General features: G+C 56.5%; 1 protein-coding gene and 1 long non-coding RNA gene across 2 annotated transcripts in view; one reads left to right on the forward strand and one right to left on the reverse strand.

Annotated features, from left to right (window-relative positions):
- SCUBE1 (signal peptide, CUB domain and EGF like domain containing 1) overlaps nucleotides 1–20,464 on the forward strand; it is a 137,161-nt gene that overhangs the window by 46,128 nt on the left and 70,569 nt on the right. Inside the window, exon 4 of the mRNA XM_030815154.1 lies at nucleotides 4,677–4,811. Within this exon, the coding sequence (XP_030671014.1) occupies nucleotides 4,677–4,811 (135 nt within the window). The remainder of the gene's footprint in view (nucleotides 1–4,676; nucleotides 4,812–20,464) is intronic.
- On the reverse strand, nucleotides 11,883–19,797 carry LOC105739999. The gene is made up of 2 exons (XR_001116002.2): nucleotides 19,728–19,797; nucleotides 11,883–13,777 (listed from the first exon to the last, which is right to left on the reverse strand). It is a non-coding gene; the product is annotated as an uncharacterized LOC105739999 (long non-coding RNA).

Below are 20,464 nucleotides of genomic sequence, written 5' to 3' on the forward strand. Positions count from 1 at the left end.
GGCCTCACTACACACAGGCTTAGCCCTGGCCCAAGGCCTCAGTGGTTTGGGACACTCTGCATGTCAGGCTGAACAAATGTTTTCTGCAGGGACTGTAGCCCTGCTAGTTGGACTGATGTGGGGACCCAGACAGGGCTGGGGTTTTTGAGTGCTGTGTGGGGTCGCCAGGGCAGGGTGCAGGCCGCAGAGCAGCCTCGCTCATTCTACATGCCCATGGCCTGGCTCTGCTGTTCCTCCTAGCCCAGCATCCAGGACCCAGTCAGCCACCTTTCCCTGGTTGCTTCCAGAACTCTCCTTCTGTTAGAGGCTGCAGGCCCTTGCCCATCTGGGCCCTGCCCTGCCCCTTACACAAGCCTTTGCTTTCAGAACACCTCCGCCTCCTCCAGGATCCCCAGGCTCAGGTCACTTCTCTCTGCTCTCCTCAAAGCAGCTTGTACTTCGCCTCTTCCAGGAAGCCTCCCATCTCTGTGCTCTGGCCCAGTGCCCTGGAGCTTGGTGTCCCTGGCAGCTCACGGGTAGTGTGGCACAGAGTAGGTGCTTGGTGTTCACGGAGTGAGTGAATGAACAGAGATGTTTCAGGTGGATTCAGAAGGCAAGAAAAACTTCAGTCTGGACAAGGAGGGGAGGCAGTTCCAGGAGGAGGGTGGCATGCATAGTCGGGCAGAGGTGAATGGGGGGGGTGTGTTCAGAGAGCAGCAGCAGGAGAGTCCTAGAGCATGGCTGAAGAAGTAGGCAGGCGATGAGAGCCCCCCTCATGCTTCAGGACAGCACTCTGCCACCTGGGACTGATCCCTTGGTGGTAGTGAGCTCCCTGGCACTGGTGTGTGCAAGCACAAACTATGCCATCCCATCTACCCTCCTGTCACTTGAGCACTCACTCTTGGCCTGACCCGCTGCTAGGAGCAAGGATATAAAGGAGACTCAGATCTGTCCTCACCCCAGGGCAGGGACAGGACAGCCAAGCCCTCTGGTCCAAGGCAGAGGAAGGAAGTAGTGAAGGAAGGCAGGCCTGGCCTGGAAGCCAGGGTGGAGTGAATTATGCTGGGCACCAGAAAGACTACACAGAGAAGGAGGCTGAGCACTGGGCTTTGGAGAGGTGGGCATGGAGGGGCCAGGGAGGCTTGTAAGCATCAACACCTGGGTACCATCGTCACTACCGCCGTCGGGCTTGAGGGGTCCTAATTCACAGCTGAATCCTGGAGGAGGAGAGGGAGGGCTTTGGACTCATGGGGCTTCCAGTTCTCCTTCTGCCTCTTTTAGAGCTTTGAGGAACTCTCTCCCCATCTCCAGGCCCCAGTTTTCTCATCTGAGAATCAGGGATAATAAGAATAATGCCCCCAGTGTGGAGCTGTTGTGTGGATTTATTAAGAGAGTGCCTGAGCAGGGGCCTCGCTGGCAGCAGTTGCCGTTATTTATGGTGGTGAGGCTGGCAACCTCACCCAGCCTCAACGCTCACCTCTGTGTGAGGGCTTGGGGGTGGGGTGGGATTCTCACACGGGGCCAGCCACACAGGACCCATCCGTGCACTGACAGTCAGTTCCACGGGGCAGAGGAAGAGGAGGGCTGCACACACCACAGGCATTCCAGGAGCACTTCCTGGAGGACGCGGTCTGCAATCCCTCAAGCTCTGGGAGCACTTCCCAGGGTTAAGGCCTGGGCGTCGCCCACAGGCTACAGGGCAAGACAGGGGCAGAACTCAGGGAGCCTGACTCCCAGGCGCAGGTTCCCCTTTTGCCTTGAGGGCAACTCTCATAATAGAGTGTGCTGAATGCTAGGGGACCATGGGGCAGCGTGTGCTGGGCTCACGGCACCCCTTGGAGAGGGCCAAAGGACTGTTTCTCATAGTGCCCTGCCAGGCCTGGCCAGGGCCTCCAGGTGAGTCCAGTCTGTCCTGGGCTCATGGGTGGCATCTTATAGACCCAGCTGCTGCAGTTGGACACTCTTCAGACCTCAGTGTGGGGCCCACTTGGAGTGCTGGAGACACAGGGGTGCAAGAGGCATGCGTGGGGCCTCAGGCCCTTCCCTAGAGATGCTGGTCATGGCCTCAAGCCACCCAAGAGATTTGGCAGCCATGATTTCCTCCCCTCCTCGGGGGCCGGGGTGAGGCCTGTTTGGACCACAGTGGGAAAAGGGTGCAGAGGGGCAGCCCCCTCTTCCCGCCTGCTTCATCTCAGGACTTTATCACTTGGGAGTGGGGACAAGACATGTTTACATGGCCCTGCATTTGTTTCCCATTATTCATCAGCACTGGCGAGTCATTGTTCCCTACTAGAGTAAACAGCCCCGTCCCAAGCCCCAGCTGCCCTGCCAGGTCACTGAGGGTTTGTAGATGCCTTACGTCAACCACCCTTTGCTTCAAGCTTTCAGTGAGGTGAGGAGTGGCCAGGCCAGACGGTTGCAGATGGGCGGCGCCAGGGAGCTTCCTCGTGACAGGGATGAGGTAGCATTTCTGCACCGGGAACTCAGCATTTGAGGGTCTGTATCTGTTTGGTTTGCTTTACAGTTGGACCTTTAACAGGGCTGGGGAAGCCAAGGCACAGAGCAAGGAATCTGAGAACCACGAGAAGGAAGGTAACGACTGTGACATGAGAGGGGTCTGGACTGAGTCCCAGGGACAGCTGCCCATGTCCAGGTCCCATTGTTAAGTGTATGCCAGCACAGTTCTCTACGGGGTCTTATTGGCCCAGAGATGGGACTAAGCCCAGGAATGCTGGGCCCTTCCCGATGCTCCTCACGGCAAGCTGCATCTGGGGCTGACGTGCATGTGCTCAAGTTGACACGGGACTCCAGCTCGTGTGAGGAGCAGCCGGCTCTTCGCAGCATTAGTCTGAGCACACTCGCTGACGCAGCCAGCTTAGCCTGGGGCCAAAGGCACATGTTCTGCAGCTAGACCGCAGGGCTGGGTCCCGCCTTCACTCTGGTGTACTGTGTCACTCTACTCAAGCTACTTCAGCTCCCGGAGCCTCCGTGTCCTCTTCTGTAAAATGGGGTCAATAACGTGACCTATCACACAGGTAGCTGTGAGGATCGGGTGGGCCTGCGCCTGACGCATAATAAACACTCGAGGGATGTTTGCTTTGTGTTGTTAACAGGATGAGTAGGACACGGGGCCCGGCTAGGTGCTTTTCATGGTCTAGTGCAGGCTGGAGATAGAGCCCAGGGGCAGACATGGCTGAGGCGTGGAGGGGAGGGAGGCGACCACTCGCCACACCTAGGGGCTGCCCCCAGCGAAGGTGGCATGGGCACTGGGCCCCTAGGGGGTCCTAAGCAAGGCTTTGTTGAATGGAGAAAGGTGCTGAGAATAGTCCCTCTCCCTCCTCCCCAGGCTTCCCCAGTCAGACTGTCGGGCCATGGTGCGATCACCTGGCTCCTCTCAGCGCGGGCCACTTCTACCATTTTAGCTGTAACTGCTGCTGGCTTTTAGAGTTCAGAGCTCTGCCTGCCTCCTCTGACTGCCCACACGGCTGACATTTGAGCTTGCCAAAGAATAATGGCCTCGCTGTCGGCCTCAAAGGCAGCCGCGTGCTGTCTTAGGTGGTAAAGTGGTTTGTTGTCCATGAGTCTAAATAGGACCCAGCTCAAATCGCTCCACAGCTGAGTACTCTCCCAGTTCAGTGCAGGTCACCAACTCTTTACCTTTTCACATCCTTTTGGTTCCACTAGTAAAAGATGTCTATGTTAAAAGAAGTGTATCAAAAGCTCAATGCCAAAGAGTGTGTGTGTGTGTGTGTGTGTGTGTGTGTGTGTGTGTGTGTGTGTGTTGGGGGCCGGGGATTGACTGGAAGCAGCCAGTAGCTCACACCGCCTTTGTGGTTTTATATATTTGCCTATTAAAATGACAATACAGACATGGAACATTAAGGTTTAAGAAGCCCTTCTTTCATTAAACAAACTGACAGAGCAGGGGGTTATGACTCTGGTAATTGAAACACGCTGTTCTGTTCAAGACCAGAACTCCATAAAGACTCTTTTCAGCCAATAGCGCCCTTTGTGCCAGCAGCCTCTGGTCAGAAATGAGTGTCGGCCCTGAGGTCTGCCTCTCCCCGAGAGTGAGAAAGACCACTTGGCAGCCTTCCGCAGCCGTCTTGGCAGCTGGAGGTCAGGGCCTTTTCTTAATAAAAACCTCTCATTCCCAGGGCTTTTGAAATCAGTTGCAGGGCACAGAGCCTTGGGGCGCTGCCCCGTGCTGCAGCCTGTTATCGTGTTGTGCTGCTGATGGTAAGCCTGAGCTGAGTCAAGAGACAGGGGCTCGTGGGGTTGCAGTTGGCAAAGCTCCGTGTGTTGGGGACAGCTGCTGCAGGCTGCTCTGTCTTCCTAGAGTGGGGAGGAGTCTGGCGATGTCACCGAGAGCTGAGGTTTCAGGGTCAGACCACCGGATTTGAATCCTGCCTCTGCCACTTACCATACGTAGGACTTTAGACAAGTGACTTTGCCCCTCTGCACCTAAGTACCACTATAGCGCAGAGCGATGGAGACCCACTGTACCACTATGGCACAGCACAATGGAGGCCCACCGTACAGTATCACCATCATACAGCACCAGGGTGGCCCTCTCTGGAGTCCCTCCCTTCAGGGCCATGTGAGGAAATTCACTGCATCCCTGTCCCGCCAGCCCCTCGTGCCCTGCTTCCAACTTACGTGTGATTTCTGGTCCTCTTCTCTTCCTCTTCTCACAGATGTGGACGAGTGTCAGGACAATAATGGTGGCTGCCAGCAGATCTGCATCAACGCCATGGGCAGCTACGAGTGTCAGTGCCACAGTGGCTTCTTCCTTAGTGACAACCAGCATACCTGCATCCACCGCTCCAATGGTGAGTACGGCCTGTGCTGACCAGGCGTTTCCCCCCACAGGATGGGCAGCCCCCAGAGTCCCCTTCTCCACATCTCAATTCTGGGGCCCTCAAGGTCAAGGCAGGGAATTTTGGTGGTAGTCTGAATGACTGTTTTGCACGTCTGGTATTGGTTCTGCATGGGCCTTCTTCCAGTTCCTTCCCTCTGCCTGCTACACTAGGGCTGCGGGTGTTTCTTGTGTTTGTATGTGAGGCCACAAGTGGCACATGTGACCAGAGGAGCTGTTTTCCTTTCTGAGTTGGGGGCTGGCTGTGGCCGGGAAGAGTGGGGCACCATTCTCCATGGGCTCCTTCTCCAAAGGGGGCTTGAGGCTACCCAGGCTGTGTGCCAACTTCCCTGTCTCCATGAGCCTGGCAGCACCAGTGACTCCCTGCTGCATGTTCATTGGGTTTCCCGCCAGGAGAGCGTCCTTGTGGTCGGGAGCCTGCTGTTTAGAGGCCAGGCAGTGTGGCAGGCCAGCCTGGGGAGGTGCAGAGGGCTCCAGGAAGACACCCCACCAGCTGGAGCATTAGGTGGCAGACCCAGGCTGAAGTGGAGCCTGGCCACCAGCCAAGCCCAGCAGGCAAAGGTACTTGGTGTTAGGGCATCAGTGGTCAGATCCTGGAGTTTGGGCTCAGGGCAGCAGAGCTGTGAGGTGGCGGCAGAGCTGTCCAGAAAGCCAGGACACATGTGCTTGGAGGAGAGGGGCTTCCAGGCAGAGAACAGCATTTGCAGAGGCACATCTCTTGCTTAAGATAATGCAAGGTCAGGCATCCTGAGACAGGGCTGTGTGCCAAAGCAGAGTGTGCTGTGAGGGCAGGGCAGGAGCCAAGGTTCCCAGGGCCTGGCTGTCGTGAGCTGTCAAGGGAATAAATGTAAGGAAGAAGGCCAGGACTGCCCCAGCTCAAGTACGCCCGCATTGCTGACCCTTAACAAGGAGGAGGCGCTGGAGGCTCGCGGGCATAGAGGGCGTTCCTGGGACGGTCGCCCCTTTCTAGTACACAGCACCTGCAGAAGGCTCAGAGAGGGGCTCATGCTGAGAGACGGGGAACCAAGGGGCATGCACTGGGCTCCAGGCCAGCCGGACCCTGTGTGAATCCAGCTCCTCCTCTCCCACGCTGGAAGCCCTCCCATGGGCAGCTCTACTGACTGCTCCCCAGCTACCTTGCCTGCAAAATGGGGATGTGGTGTTACCCGGCAGGGCGTTCGGAGATGGAGCAGGATCCTGGGATGAGGTTCCAGCCTCCTGTGAGCAGGCAGGAGGCTGTGAGGTGCGATTCTGCCAGCCCAGGCATGAGTTTCATTAGAAAACAGTTCCTGAGAAAGTGAAAGCAAAAACGTTTAAAAAGTACTCAGGATAATAAAGCGGAAATACCCAAACAGGCTCCTTAGAATTCTTAGTGTTTGTTGCCTCAAAGACAGGACGGGCCTGCTAATCATGGCTCTGTGGTGTCCCCGGAAGAACAGAAAGCCCGAGCTCCGTGGCTCCTGGCACTTGCTGCTGTCACATTGTCCACACTCCACCCAGGTGGCTCCCGGGCATCAGGAGTTTGTTTTGCGCCTTGTAAGACTTCCCAGCTGTGGGCTGTGGGACCAAGCTGCCCATGATGGAGGCGAACCCTATAAACCGGGACTCTGAGCCCAACAGGTTGTATAAGAAGCAGATTCATGGGGACAGAGCGAGCAAGTGCGGGGAGGGGCCTCTGCTTCCATCCGGGGAGGGGAGTTCACAGAGTGCCTGCTCTGAGCAGGCTGTAAAGTCCCAGGCCAGGGGACCTGAGCCTCCTTTTCAGCCAGGCGGTGTGTGCTCTGTTCCTTTGAAGCCCGGCTTTCTCCCTAGCAGGACTCCAGGTGGAGCTGAGGCCCCTGGATGAAAGAAGGGTGTGCGGCGGGCAGGTCACACCCGCAGCCACGGCCTGTTTGTTACAGGTTTGGCCTGTAAGCATGTGCTGTGCTGAGGAGGTTACGAACCTTAGCGTCCCCCACAGGACTGGGGTTGGGGAGGGGATGGCGTGAGAGCAGCGATGGTAGAGGGGCTGCTGGGGCCACATGCTGACTCTGAGCCAGGCAAGGGCCTGAGCGCTGCCCAAAGACAAGCTCACTCCACCTTTGCCACTGCCCGGAGAGGCTGAGTTGTGACGCTGAGGAAGCCGAAGCCCAGTGAAGTTAGGGAAGAGGCAGAGCCAGGATCCGAGCCAGGCACACTAGCTATGGGGCCTGCTCCTCGGGAGGTGGTGCAGTGGGAGAGGAAAGAAATGGGTGGTGCAGCAGACAGTGCTGGAGCTGATGAGAAAGCCAGGCGGGAAGCTTGTGGGGAATGTGCCAAGCTGGGCATGTGCAAAGGCCCTGGGGTGGGAATGGGCACATGAAAAGCAGAACAAAGGGTAGGATGAAGGAGCAGAGCACGCGAAGCGGGAGGAGCCCAAGGCGGGGAGGTGGGGGCTGGACAACATGGGGCCTGGTGGGCTGTGGCAAGAGTTTGGATTTTGGGCGGAGGGCAGCTGTGGGCAAGCTGGTTGAGCAGAGGTAGGAAGTGATGCTTAGGGGAGAGGCGAGGCCATCTGGGGGAACACCAACACTTCCAGGGGCTGGCATCACATAAATTGTGCAGTGGCTGGTGTTGGATGGGACCCTGGGCACACATGGCTCACTCCACCCAGATGCCCCAGGTGGCCAGATCCTGATTTTTAAGGAAGCCAAGAATCTAGGTTTAACCAGAATATGGATTTGGGGGCCTCAGTCCCAATCTGCATTAACCAGCGTGTTGGTTAAAGAAGTGCCTTCTCTCCTTAGGATTTTTGTGTGGCCTCTCCTGATTTTTTAATCTGGGCAATGAAATCAGTCTAAAAAACAACAGATAACTTACCAGATTGCTCTCGAACGACAAGCCGCAGCATTCCAGTGGGTTTCCACGGCTGTGTGGAAGTCCTGAAGAGGGCAGAGCAAGCACACAGCACAGTGGCCAGCTGCCTGTGAGTGCCCATGGGGGAGACAGGGACCTGGGGACTGGCCAGGTTGTCTACCTCTCTGAGCCTCAGTCTGTTGTGGCAGTTGCCCACCATTAGTGTCAACTGCAATAATGATTGTTATAGCTCAAAATTAGAGCATGTCAGGAGCTAAGACTGAGCTTGTTTTGCACACTAGTGACCTCTGATTCCCATAGCTCCTGGGAGGGCTCATGGAGCCAGAGCCATTTGAAAAATTAGATTCCTCCTATCACCTGACTCTTCCTCATGCCTGTCCAGCTCTTTGGAGCCTACCCTTGAACAGGGAGAAAAGCACACAGGCTGGTTTTGATTAGATGGAACCAGATGCGTGAGAGGGGTTGGCCCAGGTCGGTCCAGACTCCTGGCTGAGAAACACAGGGCTCAGCCCTTCTGAGCGGCCCCGCTTCCTAGGCGCTGGAGCACACCCTGGCCCAAGGCGTGGCTGCGACCCTGGCTAGGCTTGGGAGGATCAGGTTCTCAGCTGCAGCTCTCCATGTGGCCTCTGCACGGTTACTCTTGCCTCTTTGGGCCTTTTCAGCTGTAAAAAGAGCCTAGCTGTCGAATTTTCCCCATTTGCAGAAAAACGCTCTGGTCAATCAAGGGCAGCACCTGTCCTAGGAGTAGCGACTGATGCAGGCAGCTTCTTCAGGTCTTTAGAACACAGGCTTGATTTGGGGGACACACACAGGCTGCTCCTCTGTGCCCACAGTGGGCAGGAGGGAGTCAGAGATGTTGGGATCTGGCCAGGTTCCCTCCACTCAGCACTTCCAAGCACTGCTTCTGGCCCCATGATAGCACCCCTTACCTCCCACTCAGCCCTAGCCCAATAAGTACGGACAATCCCTCCTCTGGCCACAGCCCCAGGGGCCCGCCGGCTGCCCCAATCACACCCTTGCACCTGGTGTATCTAGAAGGCAGCACCTTCAGGCTCTCTCCCTCTCCCACACTGCTCTTCTTGTCTGCAACTTCTGACAGATTGATGCCACAGGAAGAGGTGGCCTCCTGGAGGAACTGTCTCCTTTTCTCTCAATGTAGAATTCTTTCTTTCAATCTGACCAGAATCAATCCGGGAGTAGAAAGGGCTCTGGAAGGCCTCAGTCTTACTAGCTACGTGAGTGAAGGTCGCTTGTATTTACCTCCTCATTCATTCATTCACTCATTCACGTGCCGGGTGCTCTGCCAGCCCCTAGGATCCGAGGCATGGTCTACTGGGAAGCTTTCAGCCTGGAAAGGGGATCACGTGCTAAGTAGGGGTGCTAAGAGTTCCTGCACAGTCATGAGCTGAGGGGAAAGGCTCTGCGAATTCTATGGCTTTGGTCTTCTCATCCCAGCAGCAGAGACGTTTGTGACATGGTCTCCTCCTCCACCTGGTGAGATGTTGCTATTCCGAGGGTCCAGCACTGACACTGGGCCGCACTGGCTGCCAGCAGCTTTGGGTTTGAGATGCCCCTGGCCCTCCGTGCAGGAGGCTGTCCTGCAGGGCTCTGCTCTGAAGCCTCATCAGACGCCGCCTGTGGGCTGGCCTCAGCCTTGGTGGAAGGCACCAGAATGAGAGGAAACGTCACATTGTCTCCATCATTGTAGGAAACAGCACAGGCTCACAGCGGGGCTTCAGGCCCAGCGGCCTAGGCTGGAACCCCAGCTCTGCCATGGACCATCTCGTGACCTTGAGCAAGTCACTTGACTTCTCTGTGCCTCATCTGTAAAATGGAGATAGTCGTAATACCTGCTTCGTAGGGTTACAAAGGTATTGAAAAGACAGTTTCAATAAACACGGGCTCTTACTCCTACGATTTGTGACAGATGAGGAAATTGAGGCCCTGAGAGGGCAGGGCCTGGCCCAGGGCCCCACAACAAGCCGGCCACAGAGTCAGGACCAGGGAGCTCTTGGAACGAGGCTCTGCTGACACGTGCCAGGTGCTGCACGGGAGCCTGCTCATTCAGCAGAGGGAGAGGGAGAGGGAGAGGATCAAGAAGCCAGCTTTGTCCTCGAGAAACTAGCGAGCTGGTGGTCCTTGCACCCAGGTTCATCCGTGCGCAAGGTAGTACGTGCCAAAACCTGGGGCCCAGCAAGATGGCCATCGTCCCTCGTTCATCGGCTGAGCTCTCGCACCTATTCAGCCTCGGGGCAGCCCTCCAGGGTGCCCAACCACCCATCCTTCCTCTAGAGGTTTGAGTGGTGTCCCTGCTGGGCACAGGTAATCAGGAGTCACAACACAGAGGGAGTGCCAGGGCCCTGCTCCTCACCCGCCCCGACTACTGACGGCTCCCACACTTAGTGCCCTGTGAGAGCATCCCACCCACCGGACAGCCCACTCTGAGCTGAGCCCTCAGGGAAAACTGTTGGGCTCTGCCTCTTCTGTGCCCCAGTGGCCACCTCTGTCCCCCAACCCCTGTTGTTGCTGGCAGCAAGCTCCAGAAAGTGGTCTTCTGCCTCATGGTGCCCGTGTCCCTGCAGCTTAGGAGCTCCCTGTGGGCAGGGACTATGTTCCCCACAGCTCTGAGTCCCGCTGCCAACTTGGGCCTTTGGAAAGGACAGAGGGAGGAAGGAAGAGAGGAAGGTGGGCGTGGGCAGAGCCAGGGTGGGACTGGGAACAAGGCAGCGTGGCGAACAGTTCAGCGTGGACACTGAGGAGCATCGGAACAGCACTCAGCTCACAGCGCCCTCGGTTCGTGCTGTTAGATATTGGTCAGTGTGGGCTGGTGGACCATGTGGTAGGGCCGGGCAGGGGGCCAGACAATAGGGGTCCTCTATCGATGAGGGCCCGCATTTGGGAGAAATGAGGCCACATGCACAGAAAGCCTGCTGTGCAGCTGCTCTGCTGGGGTTTTATGCACTGGAACAGGCCATGGGGCAGCCTGAGGTTCTCCCCACAAGGACCGCATGAGTTAACCCAAGTGCGTTTCACCTTCCGGTTAAAGTTCGGAGTTTGTTTAAACACATGTATAAATACGTGTAGGAAACTGCATTGCCCTCCCTCCACAGGCATTCCTCGTGGGACTCGAGCCCACTGTTCACAGAGCTCAAGACTTGGCATCAAGAGTGATGTTGTCCTACAGCCAGAGGCAGAGGTGGGGACCAGCAGTAGGAAAGCTCGGAGTCTGGAATCAGTCCCTTTGTGTGTAATGTGATGATGATGATGATGATTGCAAGAGCTGCATCCAATGCATGCTTGTGCGTGCCGGGCCCCGCTACCAGGCACTTTCCATGCATTTCCATTCATTGCGTCCTTACAGTGCCCCATTTTCCAGATCAAGAAACTGGGGCACTGAGAGGTTAGGGAACTGCAAGGTTGCCAGTGGCTTCAGGGGATTGGAGGTCTGCCAATCTGGCCCCAGAGCGTGGGCTCCTGACTGCCTGATAGTGAAGACAGCAGCAATGGGGAAGGTTCTGGGACCCCTCTCCGTTGTCGGCCCAAGTATGGTGAGACTCAGGCGGGGTCTGAGGTTCAACAGAGATGCCTTCATAGCTGGCACCACCTGCAGCTCCAGGTACCAAGTATGCCTCTTTAAGCACCTAGAATTCAAAAGACATCTTGTGGTAGAAATTTTCTGCAGTGTGGCACGCACTTCCCTTCTCCCTTCACGGGAACAGCCTGAGTCGGCTTGGCCTCTTTTTTCCTATAGTTTAGGATTCTTGTTATGAACTCAGTTACGGAGACAGAAAACGGTTGCTACTGTTTATCCCCACACTGAATGTCCCCAGACCTCTGGGCTAAAAGTAAACGCTTTTCTTTCGACACTGCTGTTATTAACTGTTACGTACCACTGTGTTGCTGTGGGTCTTGCTCTGAAGATCATAGCCGTGTGTTTCCATACACAGACCAGGGAAGAGCCTGCGGGCTCGGGCTTGCTGATAGAGTGCGTGAGCTTTAGAGCAGCTGCCGGCCTCATGGGAGTCATTGTCACTCATTTCTGAGTATTTGCTGGATGACCTCTGGTTAAATTAAACTTAGTTATTTTGCTTACAAAACCCATGTATGAAGTATTTTGGGGATCCGTTCATTTTATCTGTAAGTTTGCAAGGGCAAATACCTAATGATAACTAGAGTCAAAACAATAGGATTTTTTAGAACTTTTTATTTTGAAATAATTGTAGATTCATAAGAAGCTGCAAAAATAGTGAAGAGTGGTCTCAGATACCCTTCACCCAATTTTCCCCAATGCTGACATCTTACATCACTAGAGTTTAATATCCAAACCAGTAGCTGCACATTGGCACAGTGTGTGAGTGTGGCTCCATGCCATTTATGACATGCGGATCCACATCACAACCACCGCAGTCAATAATTCGCATTTAGTTATAACTGAATAATATCCAAATCAGTCAACTTGTGAGAATGAAAGGAGATACTATTATTAATTATGCCAGGGCTGTGGGTATCAATTGGGACTGTCCTAGGCAAAGCAAGACATTGGGTCACCCTAATACTGCTTCATTTAATCCCTTGAACCCTCAGGTGGGTACTAATATTATCCATTGTAATTCCTTGAACCCTGTGAGCTGAGTACTAGCTTCTCCCATGTTGCAGATGTGGGTCAGAAGCTCAGAGAGGCAAACAGTGTGTGAAATAGTGGCAGGACTGGAACCCAGGTGGTCTGGGTTCAAATCATGACCCTCTCCCACGGCTGTCTCTCAGTGTTTAAAGGAATCACAACCACCCCCATGAGTCCCCCTTCCTTTTTCAAGTGTGGAAATTGGGTTCTAAGGAGAAGAGGAACCTTCCTGCCCGATATGCTGGTCAGCCTGTGGTCCCCAAATCTACATGTGCCTGGGCAGAGCGTGCTGGATGAGGAGCAGGGCCAGGGGCTTGGCTAGCGGGCTGTTCAAGGCAGAGGAAGCTGAGCTTAGGCCTGGAGCCAGTGGGGTATGGAAAGGGGTTGGAGAAGCCCACAAGAGGCTGGGTGTGGTGGCTCACGCCTATAATCCCAGAACTTTGGGAGGCCGAGGCGGGCAGATCACTTGAGGTCAGGAGTTTGAGACCAACCTGGCCAACATGGAGAAACCCCATCTCTACAAAAAATACAAAAATTAGCCAGGCATGGTGGCATACTCCTGTAATCCCAGCTACTTGGGAAGCTGAGGCAGGAGAATTACTTGAACCTGGGAGGCAGAGGTTGCAGTGAGCTGAGATCGTGCCATTGCACCCGAGCCTGGGTGACAGAGTAAAACTCCATCTCAAAAAAAGAAAAAAAAAAAAAAGAAGAAGCCTGCAAGAGCAGGTGGCTTCTGAGGTGGTGGCCAACTGATGGAGAGAAGGTGGGTGGTCAGCAGACAGAAGGGCCAGAGTGACATAGGCAGGATGTTGTTGGGAGGATTAAGGGGGGAGATTGGGTAGCAGCAGGAGTTTGTGGTAGAAAGAGAGGGCAAGGGGCTGGCAGGGTCATCTGGGCCCAGACGTTGGTGGACAGCAATGGATTGGAGGCAGCTGGCCTTAAAAAACCACTTCAAGTAGGGCTCTGGAGACAGGGAGCCAGAAACCCTGGGGAGAGGCACAGGCCTGTCCTGTCACTTTCCTGGAATGATGTCTGGAGCAGAGAGAGTCCTCAGATGCCATCCACCGTCCTGCGCCATCTGACTGCAAGCAATTCTGTGGCTGTCCCAGGTCCACAGCGCCTGGTGGGATGGGTGCCCATGTCCATCCTGGTGTCTGTTTGTTTCTCTACACCATGGGCCTCACTGGAGAGTGCTTGAGCCTCTGCCCTGTGCCTGACACTTTTCCTGTGTGGTTGCTTTTGATTCACTTCCAACCTAGCCAAGACCCGGGGCCACTGCCTCTCCCGTCCCCAGCGCCCTTCTCAACTCCCTTCACTGTGTCGACCGTCCAGCTGCTCCCGCTGCCTGGGTCCCTCCTTCGGGCCAGCCTGTCCTTGCCCCATGGCCAGGGGTCCTCTGACACCCAAGATTCCAGCTTGTTCCAGTTGGCCAGAGGAGTCGTCATCCCAGCAGCCGTGGTTACCTATGGGAGACAATGGGCCCAGAAGCCTGAAGCCAGGCCCAAAGCTGGCAGAACTCAGAGGGACGGGACCCTGTCTAGCAGGAATTTGGACTGTGCCGTGACAGTGAAGGGTGCCCTGTCAGCCATGAGGAGAAGGAGAATGAGCCCGTCTTAGGAAGATCACACTTGCCTCAGTTGTACAGGTGAAGCAGGGAGCGGGGCCAGAGAGAACACTGGAAGCCATCAGGGTCTGGAACCCATACGGGGACAGCAAGGGGAGAGGGCAGGATGGCTGAGGGGGAGGTGACAGGAGGATGGCCAAGGGAGGTGACAGGGTGGCTGAGGTGGAGGTGACAGGAGGGTGGCCAAGGGAGGTGACAGGGTGGCTGAGGAGGTGACAGGAGAGTGGCTGAGGAGGTGACAGGAGGGTGGCTGAGGAGGAGGTGACAGGAGGGTGGCAAAGGAGGTGATAGGGTGGCTGAGGAGGAGGTGACAGGAGGGTGGCCGAGGAGGGAGGTGACAGGAGGGTGGCCGAGAAGGGAGGTGACAGGAGGGTAGCTGAGGGGAAGGTGACAGGAGGGTGGCTGAGGGGGAGGTGACAGGAGGGTGGCTGAGGGGAGGTGACAGGAGGGTGGCTGAGGGGAGGTGACAGGAGGGTGGCCAAGGGAGGTGACAGGGTGGCTGAGGAGGAGGTGACAGGAGGGTGGCAAAGGAGGTGATAGGGTGGCTGAGGAGGAGGTGACAGGAGGGTGGCCGAGGAGGGAGGTGACAGGAGGGTGGCCAAGAAGGGAGGTGACAGGAGGGTAGCTGAGGGGAAGGTGACAGGAGGGTGGCTGAGGGGGAGGTGACAGGAGGGTGGCTGAGGAGGGAGGTGACAGGAGGGTGGCCAAGGGAGTGACAGGAGGATGGCTGAGGGAAGTGACAGGGTAGCTGAGGAGGAGATGACAGAAGGGTGGCCAAGGGAGGTGACAGGGTAGCTGAGGAGGAGGTGACAGGAGGGTGGCCAAAGAGGGAGGTGACAGGAGGATGGCTGAGGGAGGTGACAGGAGGGTGGCCAAAGAGGGAGGTGACAGGAGGATGGCTGAGGGAGGTGACAGGAGGGTGGCCAAAGAGGGAGGTGACAGGAGGATGGCTGAGGGAGGTGACAGGAGGGTGGCCAAGGGAGGTGACAGGGTAGCTGAGGAGGAGATGACAGGAGGGTGGCCGAGGAGGGAGGTGACAGGAGGGTGGCCAAGGAGGAAGGTGGTGGGGATGTGTGAAAGAAAGGTGACAGAAGGAAGGCTGATAGGGGAAGTTGGCAGGAGCATGGCTGAGAGAGGAGGTGACGGCGTAGCAGGGGGAAGGTAGCAGGAGGATGTCTGCAGGGGGAAGGGACAGGAGGATGTCTGCAGGGGGAAGGGACAGGAGGATGTCTGCAGGGGGAAGGGACAGGAGGATGAGAGAGGGGAAGGGACAGGAGGGATGAGTGAGGGGAAGGGACAGGAGGATGAATGAGGGGAAGGGACAGGAGGATGAATGAGGGGAAGGGATAGGAGGATGAATGAGAGGAAGGGATAGGAGGATGAATGAGAGGAAGGGATAGGGGGATGGGTGAGGGGAAGGGACAGGAGGATGGGTGAGGGGACGGTGAGAGACTTGGTGAGCTGACTCTGGGCAGAGCCCTCTGTCTGCCCCGAGTTTACACTTCAGGGAGGCCTGTTACCCGCGTCACATACATGCGGAATATTTTAGCTTCAGTGGCTCTGGACAAGATGGGGCCTTGTTCTCTTCGTAGCGTGGAACCCTGGAGGTCTGGGAGAGCTGGGGCTCAAGGCAGGGCCCACCAGTCTCTACTTTGGAAGAGGCAGACAGCGCCGAACCCTGCCCAGCACCTTGCTCAGCATCAGATTCATGGGGTCCGGGAAAGCGTTGTGCAGAGGGCCGCTGCCCACCTTCCTCCTCCTGACTGGCTGGCTCGGGCCTGGCCCAGCCTGGGGCTGTAATCAATTGCAGGGACTTGACTGGCTTGAGTGAGGAAAAGCTCAGGATTCAAGGCTTCATTGAGGGTTAGGAGCTTGGGACACTTGTGGAGTTTCAGATCTCCCCAGGGGATTGGGGACATCAGGACTCTTCTGCCGTCTGTACTACACTTTCGTGACCACATGCCCAGGCCCCTGCATTCCACCCCCATGGGAGTACTTGGAAATCCCATTTTTGTGCCAGAGCAGGTCCTTTCGGAACTCACAGGCTGTAGGAGGGTCCAACCTGAGGCAGGTCCCGCCCAGACAGTGCGTGGAGGGCTGTGACAGAAGCCGGACAGGGGCTGTGGGAACCCAGGAGAGCACGCCCTTGCCCACTCCATCAGTCAGCAAAAAAGATTGCATCCTACTTCATTCCTGCCTCTATGACAAAAGAGCTGAGACTGGGTAATTTCTAAAGATAGAAATTTACTTTTCACAGTTCTGGAGGCTGGGAAGTCCAAGATCAAGACTCTGGCAGATTCACTGTCTGGTGAGGACTGCCGCAATAAGGGTTCAGTTTCAACATCATTTTGGAGGGGACACAATCATTCAGACCACAGCGCATGCTTACTGTGTGGTGGGCTTAACAATAAAGGTTTCTTTCCTGCTGGCACTCAGCCTCCTAAGTGGCTGGAGGTGAGGCCCTGCACAGCATACCCACCAAGCCGGCCACTGTCAGAAGCACTGCCAGAGACCAAGCCCACCCTGCCTCTGCGGCCTGAGCCCCCTGTTCCAAGTCCACAGCTGTCTCAGGACTGGCTGGGGGCTCCTTGACAAAGGTTACCTGAGAGTTTTAGGGTACAGGTTTCCTGGGGTTGACCCAGAGCGGAGACCTAGTGATTCTCCCCAGCAGCGTCTGGGGCAGCCTGTATCTGAAACCCTTGCCCTGAGCCCTCTTTCCCACCCTAGACTCTAGTCCTGGGCCCTCCCACGAGCCTCCTCCAGGCTGGTCCTCGGGCTTCCTCTTGACTCTGTCTTCCACCCTGCCTCTCCCACTCTGGCTTGTCTGTGGCCTGCAGGCTGACTGGACACTGTCCTTCCCCCAAACCTGTCTCAGCCCATAGGTGTCCTCAGCAGGCCCAGCCCCACCCTCCCGCAGCTCAGGTGTCCTCAGCAGGCCCAGCTCCACCCTCCCGCAGCTTTGCTATGGTTTCCATACAGGGTCGCCCGATGCTCACAGCCCCCCTGTGACATGCTTTGGATGAGTACTAATGTCCCCATCGTGGGAGGGAAAACTGAGCTTCCCTGAGCTGCACTGGGGGGCAGGACTTCAGGATCAGGGGCTGGATTCTGAGGCCAATGCCAGTTCCTTTTACCCTGCACCGTCCACTTGCAGACTCAAAGAAACAAGCCGATGGACAGAGACCCACGGGCCCTCCTGAACCACCTCAGCCACGTATTGACAGGATCCTATCAGTGTGCCGAGCTGTCAGGTTCCTGTTGGCCCCTGGGACGGGATTCCTACAGGATCTGGGCCAGGCCTTGACCTGAGGGACCCTAGCACGGCTCCTGCAGGGCCAGAGACATCCCCTGCCCTGTTCCAAGGCTTTCCATTATGGACTGTGAGTGCTGGGGCAGCACGGCTAGGAACTTCCTGTTTAAAAAGAGGGTGTGGCCATGCCTCCGAATCCCATCCCAGCCTCAGCACCTGCCTTCTTCAGCCGCTCCTTGGAGAAGATCAGCCAGGCGAGGGCGCCAGGCAGGACATGTGGGGTTGCAGGTTCTCCTGGCTCCCTTGCCTGCTACAGACCAGGTGGATGGGAGAATAAACAGCTCCCTTGCTTACTGGAGAGATTTATGGTGCCACCGGAGGAGGCCTGTCCTGGCCCTGTGCGGTCCGGAATGGCCCTCAAGGCGGGGACAATAAATCCAGCCCATTATTTTTTATGAGCCTCCCACTCCATAAACAACTCTTTTGGCTGGTAAGCCCAGCTTCACGCCCCTCTCCTGGCCTGGCCTTGAGCCGGCGCCAGGGGCACCCCCAGTACTGACTTCACATCAGTGGTGTAAATTTCCCCTAAGCTGCAGAACTTTCAAGTCTCCCAGAGTTGCGGGTGCAGGGCAGGGAGGGCCGCAACCCAGAGGGCTAGGCCAACAGGTAGCTTGCCCAGCCCTGGCGTCCTTCTCTGCCACAAGTCCTGGGGCAAACTTTCATATATTTTGTGATAGAATTGTTTATGAGAATTAAAATGAGATCGTATATATAAGACATCGCCTCGTGTAGAGCCCGGTCTGGATCACTAGAACTGTGCAAAGCTGTCATACGCATCATAGCTGAGCATAGTGGCCAGACTCTGACACAAGTCATCAGATCCTAAGAACAGTCTGTGTCATGTAGCTACCCTGTTTTGCAGGTGAGCAAATGGAGGCTGAAAAGCAAAGAGACTTGTCCATAGTGAAGAAGTAGCAAAGGCAAGATTTGCACCCAGGCCCAACCGCCTCCTAAGATCAAAGACACTCAATGAACAAATGGATGGGGGGCCAGGGGTGCTGTGCAGCCCAGATACCCCGTGACACAGGGAGCCCCTGTCTCGCCATGCTGCCCTCTGCCTAGGGCTGCGCTGCTGTCTTTTGCCTGAGTTAGTGCGGCAGCTGCCTCACAAGTCTCCCCGCCCCGCAAGCCTTCTGGTAGCAGCCAGAGCCACTGCTCGGCCCAACCCTCTGGCTCTGTCATTCCCCACTCGAGACCTTCCCATGGCTCCCGAGAGGAATGTAGTTCTCTGCAGCCTCTCCTTGCTTGGCATGTCATGAACCAGCCATAGTGAACTTCTCATCCCGGCCTCCACCCACGCAGCTCCCTCTGTCTGGAACTCTCGCTCATCCTGACTGACCGTCGCTCACTGAGAACCCTCTACACCTTTTCCCCGCACACCTCCTGATCCCCCAGGTGGACCCTACGTGTCCCTGCCTCTGTCTCATTCGCAGCCCACCCTCAGCCTCCCTGCCCTGTCTCTCATGTCTCTGCTCCCAGGCCTTTCTCCCCCAAGTGAGGATGTGCCCTTGGACACAAGGACCCGCTGGCCCCCCAGTGTCCAGCCTGGGGTCCGTAGGGAGCAGGCAGTCAGGAAAAGCTGAGGCTGACATGCGTGAGAACCGAAAGCGTGCTGCCCTGGAGGGAAGCTGGCCTGCGTGCTTGTTCTAGAGTGAAGTGGCAGAGGCCCTGGAAACACCATGTGTCCTGTCAGAGGTCACTTAGCATGTTGGTGGCAGAGCTGGAACTTGTCCCAGGCCCCTAGGCTCCAGACCAGCGCCCACCCCCTACACTGTAGCCCACAGCCTGGCTTCCCACCTGGGGTTTGTGGGCCCAGGCCCTATGCATGGAAAGTCATGCAGATCTGGAGTGTGGGTTCGGAAACCACCGGGCAGATGCCTGGTTGGCAGAGTAGGGAAGCAGCAACGTCATCCTGGGTCATTAGGGAGGGGTGTGAGCCCTCCCTAGCCTCATTAGGGAAAGTGGGTTGTGACTGTGGCCACAAGGCCAATCTCCTGGTGGGACGTCTGCCTGGCCACCCCTGGCCGCAGCATTCCCGAGGGCCTCATCACCCGCCTGAGGCCAGCCAGGTGGGTTTTTGTCTCCCAGCCTGGTGGCTGCTTGGTTATGTCACCGGACTCTTTCAGCATGTACGGCCCACGGGGCTTCTTCCCTTCCTCCTCAGCCCCCGACCCTGGCTTCTCCTTGGCCTCAGCCCTCTCCTAGCTCTCCCCTAAGCTTTTTGAGTCTCCTTGCTGAGCAGCAGTGGCCACCTCTCCAGCTCTGACCCCAGTACCAACTGTCCCCTAGACGGGGACCCCAGCTACAGCATTCCCACCTGCCCAAAACCAAACGCAGCATCTTCCCATCCTCTGAGACCTGTGCTTCCCAGCGCATCCCCCATCAGTGGGGCACCAGCACTGGGGTGCTGCCTTGACCCTTCCCCTGTGTGACTCCCACATCCTAGTGTGACCGGATCCCACGTCCGAGCTCTACTCACCTCCCAAACCCAGCCAGCTTCCTCACCCCTGCTGCCCTGCCTTCTTCGAAGGCTGTGGTTGCTAATTGGTGTCCCTACCTCTGCCTCATCCCCCTTCCCTCCTGCCATCCTGCAGCCGGGGCGCTTTCTCCCCCACCCCTGAGTTCCTCCGTTGTCAGGCACTGCTGCCTTCCTGCCTCCCAAGGCCTTCCACTGTCCAGTTCCTCTCTCCTGGTTCCTCCCCATCTGCCTGCTCTTCTCCCTGTTACAGCACATGTACGCTTTACTGATTACAACCTTGGTATGTGTCATCCTCTGCCTTTACTGCCATTTCCCATTCCCCTCCCTTCCTGGAGAACTCTTAGTCATCCCTCAAAACCCAGTGCACTTTCACCTCCTATCTGAAGCTGTCTCTGACTCTTAGGCAGGCACGCACATCCTCCTCTTGACTTGCACTCATGTGTTTGAAATGGTTCAGCCCTCTACTGCAGGACCAGTCCATGAGCTCCCAAGAAGGGCAGGGACATGTTTAAGTCATGCTTGTGTTTCTCACGTCTCACACAGGGCGGGGTGCAGAGGAAAACATGCCGCATGGGAGTGTAGAGGGGATGAGAGCATCTCATGAGGGACTCACGCCCGAAGTGTGTGCATCATCGGTTCACAAAGTGCCTTCACACCCCTCGTGCAGAGCAGTGTGCCCAGCCCGCCGCCCAGGAGAGGGACGCCCAGCGCGTCGTAGTTTGCTGGGTCCTGCACTG

The sequence above is a fragment of the Nomascus leucogenys genome, chromosome 7b (genome assembly GCF_006542625.1).
Source record: "Nomascus leucogenys isolate Asia chromosome 7b, Asia_NLE_v1, whole genome shotgun sequence".
Taxonomy (NCBI): Eukaryota; Metazoa; Chordata; class Mammalia; order Primates; family Hylobatidae; genus Nomascus; species Nomascus leucogenys.